Source organism: Eulemur rufifrons, chromosome 17, assembly GCF_041146395.1.
Source record: "Eulemur rufifrons isolate Redbay chromosome 17, OSU_ERuf_1, whole genome shotgun sequence".
Lineage (NCBI taxonomy): Eukaryota > Metazoa > Chordata > Mammalia > Primates > Lemuridae > Eulemur > Eulemur rufifrons.
The window spans coordinates 76,302,125-76,316,236 of NC_090999.1; the positions used below are offsets into that span (position 1 = coordinate 76,302,125).

General features: G+C 31.2%; 1 protein-coding gene across 2 annotated transcripts in view; it reads left to right on the forward strand.

Moving 5' to 3' along the window:
- FER (FER tyrosine kinase) overlaps window positions 1-14,112 on the forward strand; it is a 395,460-nt gene that overhangs the window by 175,587 nt on the left and 205,761 nt on the right. For both annotated transcript variants that reach the window (XM_069492253.1, XM_069492254.1), the window contains 2 exons: window positions 698-901; window positions 9,135-9,257. In XM_069492253.1, coding sequence (XP_069348354.1) covers window positions 698-901; window positions 9,135-9,257 — 327 coding nt within the window. The remainder of the gene's footprint in view (window positions 1-697; window positions 902-9,134; window positions 9,258-14,112) is intronic.

The following is a 14,112-nucleotide window of genomic DNA, read 5'->3' on the forward strand; positions in this document are numbered from 1 at the left end:
GGCCTCCTAAAATAACAGATAATTTACTTTTCCTGCCATGCTCATATATAATCCTCCATTGTTTTTGCCGTGTGTTTGTAATTGCATATTGGTGGTTTTCAGTGATGCTGTTTCTCCCAAGGCTTTATCTGCCATTGCTTTGCCAGAGCAGGACCAGCTATGTGGCAGAGGTAATAGTTAAGGAAGTCAGGTGAGTAAGGATAAGGACAGGAAGGCATAGCAGCAAGGTAGAATCAGATAAAACCAGATAGTGCTCTGGGAACACATGACATGGACAGTCTACAGCCTATGTGATGGAGAGTTAATATCATAAAAAGAAATAACTCTGCTTTTCATTTAAAAATGAAGTTGTTTTCTGATATATTTCTCTGATAATACCTCTTTTTCTTCATAATTTCTCTGGTTGATAAATTTTAACATAGAGATTTATTTTATGATATGGTGAATAAGATTGTTAATGCTAACTCTGAATGCTAATATTGTGTACCTCTGTATGATGGAAAAAAGTATTGAAGGATATATATTTGTGCTAAACTTCAGCACCAGTGCTCCAAAAGATATTTTCTTTAAAAATTATGAAAATTTCACATTCATCTTACAACTTAGGGACATTTGTAAAAGTTTTCATAATTGCTATGAATTTTGCTAGAAAAAAATCACCATTTTCTCTAATTAAGGTTTTTTATTTTCATTCAAGCTCTCTGATATGATCTCTGTCAGTGAGAAGCCCCTGGCAGAACAGGACTGGTACCATGGGGCAATTCCCAGAATAGAAGCACAAGAACTGTTAAAACAACAAGGAGACTTCTTGGTGCGAGAGAGTCATGGGAAACCTGGTGAATATGTCCTTTCTGTATATTCTGATGGACAAAGGAGACATTTTATCATACAATTTGTTGATGTACGTTTCCAGTTTAGTTTATATGTATATTTTGATATAGTTCATTGTAATATGATTGTATTAAAATGATAAATGGTTTGTGATAAATAACAGTAACTCTTAAAGCTTAGCACATAATTTTTTTCCCTGAATTCCTTAAATATAATACTTCAAAATTTACTAACATGATAAATCTTATTAAGGAAACATGTATTTAGAAATATTTTAAATTAAAATTAGTTTTTAAAAATATAAATTAAATTTAAATGCATAACTATTTAAAATATGTTAAGTTAAATTTGAACATTAAAGATATTTTAAATTAAAAATAAAAATGTGATTATCATGAATTTTATTTTTAGGGAAACTTAAGTTTATGAAATTTATACTTTTGAAACTAGACCTGAAATTGCTTTCAAAATGGTGTCATGAGGGATTTTTAAGAAATATCTTATTAAATAGTGATAATGAAATTCCTTAGTAAATGGAACAATGATACTTGAATTGGTTTTATGATTCAATAAGGATTTTTTTTGTTTTTATATTAATATATAAGTTGTTGCTTATTGGCATTAATAATAGAAACTGATGAGGAATTTTAAAAATAATTTATTCACATTGTTCTAATGCTAATTGATTTTTGAAATTTACATATTGCTAAACTTCTATGTTTGATATATTTTCTTTATTGAGCATTAAACAGAGAAAGAGTAATTTCAAAATTTTCACTTTTACCCAAAGAGAAATTTTTAATGTTTTTAGCATATGAGGGAATCGTTGCCTCTATTTGACATTATCTATTCCCATCATTTCAAATGGCATGCATTTTCAAGTTAGCTGTACACAGAATTTTAGTTTATGTCCAGTGACTATAGTGATACTAATTACCTACTAATCACCTTATAGAAAGATTGAACCATGATCGTTAAGTGAACCTCATAGGGTTTTAGATAACTTAGTAACTTTTTTATTTATATACATGTGTATTTATCTCTCTGTGTATATATCTATATTTTTTTTAAGGTGATACATACTGTACAATTAATCCTTTTAAAGTGTACAATTCAGTGGTATTTAGTACATTTACATGTAGTAGTTATAGTGAAATGAAAATAGATAACATTCAGATAGACTAAAAGGAATATGTCCATAAAAGTATATCCATTATCATAATTTTCACACTGTTAATTTTGCATAGTGTTTGGACTTCAACGTGGTAATCATATTTGCACATTTTCATACATCTAACCTATTTTTTTAAAAACTATACTGTTTCTAATAGTATGTTATTCTTTATTTCCTTGGCAAACTCTTCTGTATGTGCCTTTAAGTTAATGGAGGTAGATAACCTACCCTATTACAATTTGTGATCATGTTGCCAATATTTATAAAATGGTATGAGAATTGTAGATGGAAGAATTGTAGATAAAGTGTAAACTAATTAACTATAATTTATGTGAATGTTTCATTCTATTTTTAAATTTTAAAAGTTACTATTTTTGAAATATGTCTTACATTAAATAAGACTGAGATATTTACCTTATTACCACTTTTAGTTTAAAATGTAACTATAGGAATTTAAATTAGTATTCTTAGGAACAAAAAGGAATGGGGCAACTGGGAAATTATCACTTGTTTTTAGTATCTCCATTTTGTTTTAAGTGTCTAAAATGAAGAATGTAATATATGCTAAAATAAGACATTATAAGTTCGCATTTGAAAGTTCTATCTAACTTCCTTCTGTCACTGAAGTTTTTCAGGTATCTCTATTAAAGATGAGAGGATTTGTATTTTAGTAAATGCCTCAGGTTTTCTACTGCCTAATTTTTTTCTAGGGAGCTTCACTATATAGCATTGAGCTCCTCAAGGAGTTGAAAACAGGATATAGATGGTTTTAATTCTTTTTCATTTTGTGCAGGTGAATCTTCCATGAACTAAAATTATCCTATTTCTTTCCTCCTATACATGTTGCCCAGAAGGGGTAAATAAAAATTCATTAACAGATATTTAATGATTGCCTATTATATTCTAATGAAGGCGTTTAAATAAGGTGACAAATTTCCTAAGAGAGAAAGACATAAAGTAATATGAGATTTTAGAGAACAAAACAATTATCAAATAGTGGATCGATGAAAAGAGCATTGAACTTGGAGTCAAAAATCTTGAGTTTAAGTTCCAGCTCTGCCCTTTACGTGCTCCGTGGTTTACAGAATGATGGGGGTAACATCCTATGGAGGCTTTGTGAGAATCAAATAAGTGAATATATACTTTGCAAGATGTGAAGTACTAAGCAAATGTTAGGCATTTTTACCATCATTTGATGACTTTATTTGAGGAAAAAAATGTACTTTGCAAGAAACATCACTGTAATATGAAAAGTTAATTTTGAAAGTTTCTTTTTGGTTCCTGTGGGATTTGTAAAATTTGAGTACTTATAAAAGTATTGTTTTATTTATGTATTTAACTTTGAGTTACAAATGTTAATTTTAGCAACATTGCTGCTGTGAACTATAGTCTAGGATGGCAGTTATTTTGGAGCTTTATTTTTGTATGGTTATCACAGTTACTTTTTAACATGGTGCGAACCTATTTGCATCCTGTGAATGTTATAATTAATCAAGATGGACACATATTTAAAATTTTTATCTTTTTTTTTACTAATCTGGCAGAGTACATGCCTCCATGTAATGGCATCTCTAGCAGAGAGTAGCTATTTAAGCTAGTTCAGGGAAGAAGAATTGCACTTTTTATTGGACGCTAAATACATTAATTTTGTAAAATTCAGATATATTAAGCATATCTGAGAGTTTCTGAATCTCACTGTATCGTAATTTACTGAACTATTCCAAAGTTACTAGCTTGTTTATGGTGCTTAATGTAAAACCATATTCAAAGTTTGTACCGAAAACTGTTAATTTGGTTTCATAAATGGTAACAGATTTTCATAGAGATTCAAATAGCTTTGTTCCATTTGATAAATAAATATAAACAATCAAATCCTTACATTTATATACAATAAAACAAAAGTACATGTGATAAAACAAAAGTACTTCCAGAAAGAACTTTTTATTCTATTATTAATAAAAAAGTACCAATTCATATTTTTCTAATTAGTTTATCTAACACTCATTTCCTAAACACCCATTTTTGCAAAGTATCATGTTACACAACATAGAAGATGAAACTGAAATATATATGGCCCTTCTCAGTGAGGTTAAAACCTAGTAGTTGAGACATTAGAATTTGTGAACAAAGAAATAGTAAAGATGCAGAATTAGTATTGATTGATTAAGCCATGAAATCTAGATTAACATATTGTGGTAAATTAAAAACAACAACATAATACATATTTTAAAATAAAACTTTAGGGAAAAATCCTCCATGTAATGGCATCTTTTATTCATTCATTCATTCAGGAAATTCGTATTGGTGAGTATTATCTAAGGCTCAGAGATATGGGCCAGTAAAATAAAATAACAGAAAAGTGGAGGTTATAATTGTGAATAATATGTGAATATAATATGTGCTGTAAGGTAGCTTATTGTAATAAATTTCAACAGATATTTATTGGATGTCTATCATGTGCTAAATTCTACTTTGAAGTGATGGATTTAATCTCTGAATCTACCAGATAGGTTTACTTTATATTTTAGCCTTTAGTTTTATTCAGTTTATTCATCTCAGCCCTTTTCAGATTTTTTCTTATTTAAGCCTGCTTATTTTGAATTATTGAGCCTGATTTTTTGTTCCAGGAGATCTATTTGGGCTTTTTATTTCAAATTAAACATTCATTGAATCCTCTTCTTATTTTTGTGTGCTTATTCCTTTTTGTCTGACTTCCTTGTATAATAATTTCCCTGGAAATGTGTATAGCAACAAAATATGGTTCCATTTTTTGTGTTTTTCATCTATATGCATGATTGATTCTTAAGTAGCATAGTGTTAACTCAGAAACAAATTCTAGATGTAGTAAATGTTTTAAAAACAAAAGTAATATGTGGTAAAAATTCACAATAAGAATCATAGAATGTGTGCTTCATATTAACACTTTATGGGGTCAGTGTATATTCTTTTGAATTTTTTTGATATCTTCTAATCATATACAGCTATATACTTTTAGTTTATACAAATTGAATCTTATATTTTCTATTCATATTTCTTTTTTATTTAATGGTATAGTACACGATATTTAAAATGTAATACAAATGATAATAAAAATTGATCTTTGTAGAAATTTATAGAAGTTTATTCTATACTACTATTTTTTATTGCTTGTTTTGGAATTCACATAAGAGATCATCAGGAACCATAGCTAATAAGAGAAGTATCTTGCTTAAAAGTGAGTCTGGTTCTCTGTCCTGTTACTGTTAAAGTCGTGGAGAAAAACTTAAAAAAAAAAAAAAAATCCATCTGTATGTGAACCCAACTTCAGGTCAGCCATGTCATAAGAAATTTATAGAGATCTGTACAACGTCAAATGTAATATTTGGAATTTTGAGTGTATCAACAAATAAATCCTTGACAGTTTTAGTGAATGTACTATTCTAGGCCTTTTGTTTGTTTGGATGAACTTTATAAGCATATAGTCTTAGCATCATTTTTAGATCCTTTACTGTATATTTATCTTTAAGAAAGTGAGTTAATTGGGTTTATACTGAATTAAGACTCAGAATTTCACTGATATCAGACTGATTGCTTTAAAAATAATTAAATTAATGGCTAGATATGTTCTTAAGTAGGGAAGCTGAAAATTGTTATTATATTATTCAATATTTCTCTGGCTGCAGAGATATACTAAAATTTTACCTGAGACAATATGACACTAGAAGTTGACTTGAAATGTCATTCTGTGTGAATTTTATCTCATTACTTACATTTTTGTTTTGAGAATTTTTATATATAATACTTGTATATTTTTATGGAGTACATGTGATATTTTGTTATATATGTAGAATGTGCTATGATCAAGTCAGGGTATTTAGGGTATCCATGACCTCAAGTGTTTATCATTTCTATGTGTTAGGAAAATTTTAAGTTCTCTGGTGTAGCTATTTTGAAATACACAATACATTGTTGTTAACTATAGTCACCCTATGCTGCAATAGAACTTTAGAACATGTTTCTTATCTAATTGTATGTTTCTACCCATTAACCCACCTCTCTTCATCTCCCCGCCTCCCTTACACCCTTCTGAGCCTATAGTAATTATTATTCTACCCTCCACCTTCATGAGATCAATTTTTTTAGCTCCTGAGTGAGAATCAGTGAGAACATAACGATATTTTTTTCTATTCCTGGCTTATTTCATAATTGCCTTCACTTTCATCCATGTTGATGCAAATGACAGAATTTCATTCTTTTTTATGGCCAAGTAATATTTCATTATGCATATTTACCGTATTTTCTTTATCCATTCATCCTTTGATGGGCACTTAGGTTGATTTCATATCTTTGTTATTGTGAATAGTGCTGCACTAAACATGGGGGTGCAGGTATGTCTTTGGTACGCTGATTTCCTTTTCTTTTAATAGATACCCAGTAGTGGGATTGTGGGATTGTGAGAGAGTATGGCAGTTCTAGTTTTAGTGTTTTGAGAAATCTTCATACTGTTTTCCATAATGACTGTACTAATTTACATTCCTACCACCAGGGTGTAAGAGTTCCCTTTTCTTCACTTTCTTGCCAGCATCTGTTATTTTTTGTCTTTTTGATAATAGCCATTCTAACTGGGGTAAGATGATATCTCCTTGTGTCTTGATTTGCATTTCCCTGATGATTAGTGATGTCGAACATTTTTCATATACCTGTTGGCTATTTGCATGTCTTCTTTTGAGAAATATCTATTCATGTCTATTCATTCATTACTTTTCATTGAACAGTATCTTGAATGCGTGAGTGTGTGAACTTTCCGGTATTCATTTCTAAGTTATCTTATTTGTCTAACTTCACAGCCATTTTACATGCACTGTGTTTCATTCATTCACACGTTTCTTGATACAAGCAATATATGCTAGGCAATGTTCTGGACCATGTAATGAACAAAACAAATGTAAATATCACCTCATGAGCCAACATTCCTACTGGGAGAGATAATAAAAAAAGATAAATGATATATATAACATACATATAATGTATATATAATGATAATGGTAAGTTCTAAAGAGAAAAATTCAATAAAGAAAAGGAGGTGAGAAAGTTAGGGTGATAAAATAGATGTTGAATAGTGTGTAGGGTGGTCAGAGTAGACCTCACTGAAAAAGTCACATTTTAATGACATTTGATTAAAGACTCAAAGGAAGTAAGGAAGCTATTATGCATATAACTATCTTAGGAATTAATTCAAACAGCAAAGCAACAGGCCCCAAGGAAAGAGTATACATAGTGTTTGTAGAACAAGAAGGAAAAGAAGGTGGCTGGGGGAGTGGTAAGGATAAGGTAGGAGAGATGACAGGGGCAGATTATATAGGTTTTAGAGACCATGGTAAAGATTTTTGCTTTTATTCTGAGGGAGATGAGAATTTGAGGAAAGTAATGGAATGACCTGTTATAACAGGATCCCCTGACTGCTATGTTAACAGTAGACTGAAGGAAGACAAAGGGAGCAACATTATATTTGGTTAGAATATTATTACTGTTGTTGTTATTATAGTACATGTTACACTTCTATGACCTTTTACATTTCTTCATTTCTTAACCAATTTCATATAAGAATGCCTTCTAGGATAATTTAGTTATTTATAGATAGTCATTATTCCTTGAGAACATGTAATTTATAGTGAGTGGTCTTTGAAGATGTTTCTTTCCTTATATTATTTGTATGATGATTTAGTAATTGAGTGTGTACCATGTACCATATACTGGGCAAAGTGGTTGACACATTAATACTTTGTCAAGCCTCACACTTACTCTGTAAGGAGGTCCAAATAGTATCTCTATTTCAATGGTGAATAAGCCGAGACACTGGGAGATCTTGCTCAGTGTATTGTACATCTCGAAATATATTAGTGTCTTCAGTGTGAAATATTCTTAAAGATCAGTGCTAATATATCATTGCAGCTCTGGCTACTATGTACAAAAGTTCATTAGACAACTTATTAACAACCTCCCTGAATTGACTCTAACACTAACTACCTTGAGTTGAATTATACTCTGGAGTTAAATGTTAAACTAATCTATGTTTGTTCCTTACTTGATGAAGTAGAAATATTCATTTAAAAAGTTGTATATAAATTAAATTTTGGCAAATTGAATCCTAATTATAAAGTATGGAGAGGAGCTTCTAGTTTTTTTAAACCTTTAACTGGGAAAATAATCTTCTAGTAATGCAAATAGTGTCCAAATTTAGACGGTTTTGAAAGTAGAGTTTTCTTAAGATGGAGTACACTCATATTTGTATCTAAACATACCTTATCTGTATGTATAGGTGAGCTCTTTGTGAAAAATCTGATGGAAGCTTTTATTACATTGCATTGCACTTCTTGCATTTATTGACATAAGTTCATACATGTGATAATCTACCCACAGGCCAATTTGAAATATAGAGACAGAGGAAAGGGGTCTTGGCAGAGTTTTTGGGAAATGCTACTTACCTGGTGATATGAAATAAAAAAGTACTAAGATTTCAGCGTGTTGATATTTGCAGTTTTGTTACTGGTGCATTTTATTTCTTTATGAAAGGTGTGTGAAAGAACATGTTGGTGATGAATAATACATAAAAACGCCAGTATAGAAAAATAATTAATATTATATTAATAAGTAGGAAATAAATGATGAAAGATATTAAAATATTTATTATTGTATTGAATATACATTCTTAAACTTTTGACATTATTTTTGATATTGAAAATTTTATCAAATGGAACATAAATGTAGACATACATAAACATATTTCTTGTTCCTTAACTCAGATATATCCCATGCTTTATTTCCTGTGGTTATCATTTTAGCAAAATGCATTTCAGGTCTCTTTGTTAGTTGTTGGGTTTTTTTTTTAACAATTTGAATTGGATTTAATCATTGTGAAAATTAATTTCTTTGTCAAAAGGTAGATTTTTAAAACATGTTGGAGTTTTATTTATCTATTTTATTTTTTACCATCTTAACCATTTTTAAGTGTTACAGTTCAGTAGTGTTAAGTATATTTACATTGTTGTGCAATGATAGTTTTACTTAAATGGAATGTAATTTATCGATGGATGTAGCCTTCCTCAAGCAATGTCTTCACATTTATTCTACCTTATTGTTCTCTCTCCAGAATCTGTATCGATTTGAGGGCACTGGGTTTTCAAACATTCCTCAGCTTATAGATCATCACTATACAACAAAACAGGTCATCACTAAGAAATCAGGTGTAGTTCTGCTGAATCCTATTCCTAAGGTAGGTGCATATATGCTTTTTTTGTTTGTTTCAAAAGAATGTTTGGTGAGTCAACATTTTCCACAGTAAATAAAGTTCTTAAATTATTTGCTAGTAGTTCAGAAACAAAAAGGTTTTGTGATTACTGCTGCTAGTACTAATGCAATTGAATTGTGGAATTTCCTTGATTTTGTTAAGATGGGCTGCCTTTTTATTCAGTGTTTGCTAGGATACAGATGGCCTGGGTTTTTTGTTTGTTTGTTTGTTTGTTTGTTTCCCAGTTTTTCTTCAAAGACTTGAGGCTTTTCTTGATTTTGTAAGGCTCATACTTTGAAAGGTTCAGATTCTAAAAGATTCTAAGTAGTATAGGTTAAAGAAAATGCCCAGCAATTACGAATGTATTAGAATTTTAATTTTGGATGTAGGGTTTATAATGTATTATAAGATATTGGAACTTATGTAAGCCTACACTACTCTTCACAAAAGCGGTAAATTATAACTTCCTTATGTGGAACCAGGTAGCTAGATGAGAGATTGCTTTAGGTCATTTTTACCTCTAAGATCTATCACAGAACATATTTCTTTCATGTGCTTTAAGAGATCTGTGAGGGAAGGAATGGGTATAGGGAAGGTTTTTGTTTTTAAGGTAAAACTTTTGAGGCTGACACCAGAGTGGAACAGTGTGAGCCGACTTAGCTTCTGAGCCCTTTTGATGTTTCAGGAATTGGGCTGGGGTTGACAAGAGTCCTTTCCCTTGCGGGCTGTCTAATATAAATAATAGTGTAGAAATAGGAAAGCCATAAAACTTGGTAGGTTGATTTTTGTTGATTTGATTTTTATATATCTAGGTATGGCTTTTAATTGGAAGTAACTGCAGTCTCAAGAATGCTAGTGCATAATCCAGATTTAGCTAATTAGAAATTTAAAAAATAATTATTATATTTTCTTTTGTTAGTCTAGAAAATAATGTCTATATTTGTACTTTTGTTATATTACTAAATCTTCACTGAGGGACTAAACTTTAATATTTCTCTGACAGAAGATTTTGACAGTTGCCAAATATTTTAAGTTTTCAGCTAAGGAATTGGTCTTTTTGAACAATTTTCTAGAATTATGAAATTGGCTTATTTTTTGTTAATATTTTTCTATTAATTTTTTTACCACCTTAATTACCAAAAACCATAAAAAATTCTCCTTTAGTTTGAAACAGGTTATCATATTTTTTCTCTAGCAAAAAAAAAAAAAAGTCTTCCATCTATAAATGAATCTGTTGTTTTACAGAATTCTAAGTGATGTATTCTCATGGCTTTATTTACTATTTATATATTAACAATTGTAAATTTACATTTCTAACTCAGATTTATCTTTCCCCAAACTCAGATTGTTCTACTTTTCACCCCAAACTGTGAGTTTGTCACCTTTAACTCCAAAATTTGTTCTTCTTTTTTAGAAGTAGTACCACGAAATACCCAGCTTCTCAAACCATAAACCAAGGTGTCATCTTTGACATCTCTTTTTTTTTTTTTTTCATTACTGTCCTCCCTCTGGCATTTTAAGTAACAAGAGTTTTGTATACTTAGTTGTATATGTGGAATTATGAACTTCGATTCCAGTGTATCCCTGTATGAATAAAATTTAGTGCAGGAAGATATTTTTACCCAGGATATACAACTAGGATTTCAGAGATTTGGGTTTTTTTTTTTTTTTTTTTTTATTGCAAACAGGGTCTCCCTTTGTTGCCTGGGCTATAGTGAAATGGCATCATCATAGCTCACTGCGACCTCAAACTCCTGGGCTCAAGCTATTCTCCTGCCTCGGCCTCCCAGATAGCTGGGAGTACAGGCATGCCACCATCTCTGGCTTTTTTTTTTATTTTTTTATTTTTATAGAGATGGGGTCTTGCTATGTTGCTCAGGCTGCTCTTGAACTCCTGGCCTCAAGCTGTCCTCCAGCCTTGGCCTCCCAGAGTGCTAGGATTATAGACATGAGCCACCATTCCCTGCCCAGATTTCAGATACTGATGCCCCATTTCTCTAGCCAACCAACTATTTGCCTTGTCTACAGGCTTAGCTAAGTCTAAATTGAATGACCAAAGCCATGAAAAAGAGAAATAACAATGCTGATACAGGCTTGAGTAGGAATATATAATTTCAAATAAAGCTATAGCCCTCACTATATAAAATTTTCTATAAAATGAACCTTGATAATGGATTACATCCTTATATCTTTCTCTTCACCCCCACCACTGTAGAGTTGATTGTCTCATCATTTAATAGCACTAGCTATGAAAATAAATGTGTACTGGAAACTATAGAAGATTAAAGGGCTATATTTGATTGTTTTATGGAGTAGAAATTTAAAGTTTATCTGGCAGACTATTAACCTGATCTAAAGTACCAGTATTTGAAATATGCAAATCATTATCTCAGTTTGTTGTAAATACTGTTATACACTTGATTTAAAGAATCCTGTCACTCTTTTAAAAAAAATCACAAAGTAGAGATTGTGAAAGATAACTTTCAATTATGAATAGAGAGCACATTGATACGGATTTTGTCACGGTGGGATTATTTGTTACATATCTTCCTTTGAATTATTTGTATTCTTATAACTGAATCTATTTCTTGATTTAATTTGTGCAAGACGTTAATGTCTTTGATCATATAGTGTGCAATAAAATATCTAATTTCCATCTTACTAGACTTCATTTTTAGCCCACATAAAGAATTGCACTTTGGTCTCAATACAATTTCTATTTGCCATTTATTTCTCTTCCCATTTATTTTTGTTCTTACCCATGAAAATATCATAATGCCTTACTGGAGGACACAGTGGCCAAAGTAGCTTCTTCTTTATTTCATACCCTTATGCAAATTCACTGAGAATTATAGGAAACTAGGCAATCAGAGTTTCTAATGGTAATAAAACTAGTGGGTGTCTGTGCCACACATCCCTTACCTTCCACTAGTTGATTTTTTCTTCACTGCCTCCCAAAGACTGTGCAAAGATACGGAAGATAGAAGGTATTTTAAATACAGATTATTAGTCACCCATTATCATCATCCTTATTAGTAAACACATTGGACAGGTACCTGGTCTGTTCTTTACTTAATTCAGTTTCTGCTCAAATGTCATACATCAGAGAGGCCTTCTCTGACTATCTTGTGTAAAATAACACATCACGCCTTTTTGCTCCCTTCTTACTCTTCTTAATTTCTGTTTGTCATGGTTATGTTTACCTGACATTATTTATGATATATTTTTTTTTTTTTTTTTTTTTTTTTTTTTTTTTTTTTTTTTTTTTTTTTTTTTTTTTTGAGACAGAGTCTCACTCTGTTGCCCAGGCTAGAGTGAGTGCCATGGCATCAGCCTAGCTCACAGCAACCTCAAACTCCTGAGCTCAAGCGATCCTCCTGTCTCAGCCTCCCGAGTAGCTGGGACTACAGGCATGCGCCACCATGCCCGGCTAATTTTTTCTATATATATTTTTAGCTGTCCATATAATTTCTTTCTATTTTTAGTAGAGGTGGGGTCTCGCTCTTGCTCAGGCTGGTCTCGAACTCCTGAGCTCAAACGATCCGCCCACCTCGGCCTCCCAGAGTGCTAGGATTACAGGCGTGAGCCACCGCGCCCGGCCCTATGATATATTTTAATCATTTGTCTTCCCCAAGTGAAATGTAAGTTCCATAGACCCAAAATTGTATTTAACCATTAGTGCAGCTGTATCCTCAGTATCTTGAAGAATGGTGGCCCAGAGTAGGTGTTCAATAAATATTTGTTGGAGGATTGAATTTACTGAGCATTTGCTGGGAGCCAAGTAATTGCTAAGCCTTTTATATACATTATCCCATTTAATCCTCACATATTCCTATGAAATGAGAATTGTTATTAACCACATACAATATTATTGTTGCTGTTAACTCCATAAAATATTATGAATGAAGAGCTGAAGCTTAAAATGGTAAATGATTTGGTGAAGATGACATAACTGATAAGCGACAGAGCTGGGATTTGAGCCATTTTTAACTACTATTTGTCTAGATTATAGAGTCTAGACTTTAGAGGCTATAAGAAACTACTTACTTTAATGAATATGAATATGAGTTTGAGGAAAAAAAGTCTCTTGTATTCCATAAAATGTTCAATTGAAAAAGATTTTAACATAAGTCTTTAACAAAAGATTTTAACAAAACTCTAAGTCTCTAGAAAAGGAAAGTCATTAAACAGTATTATTGGGGAGGCTGAGCTTGGATTTGAGGTAAAATATAGAGTTTGGTAAAATATATGTAAGGAAGACATCCAGTTTAAGTTTAACATTTAAATGGCACTTTAAAAGTTATTTGCTTTGTTAACTTTAATATTTTAATTTCCATTCAGAGATCTCTTTCTGAATGGAAATTAAAGTAAAAAAAAAATTTATGACTGAATGCAGGTTAGTTAGGCAGAGTGCCATTAATTCGAAGCTCAGACAACCAGCTTAAATCAAATAATTGTGGCTTTTTACCAGAGTTTGATATAAATTGCCAAAATATTAGAGGCAGATTTTTGAGAGGAGAGTAAGCCTTTCTGTGGCCAAAACTACTAACTTGTCATGAGTAGACAGGGTCGTGACAACACCGTTTGTGATCATGACACACTGCAACAAAGAGCAGTTCATGAGAGAGGAAAACTGTTCCTTAACTTACGTACTGTATTCATATATTTAGTTTCAGATGACTTGAGGACTATTTATTTTACCTTATGCTTAATATAGCTAATATAAATGGTCAAATATTACTTCAAATATTACTGTTTAATGATTTTCCTCTTGTAGAAGCTTATGATAGAGTTTTTGATATGTTGAAGTTTTTTCAGTTTAACATTTTATGGAATCAAA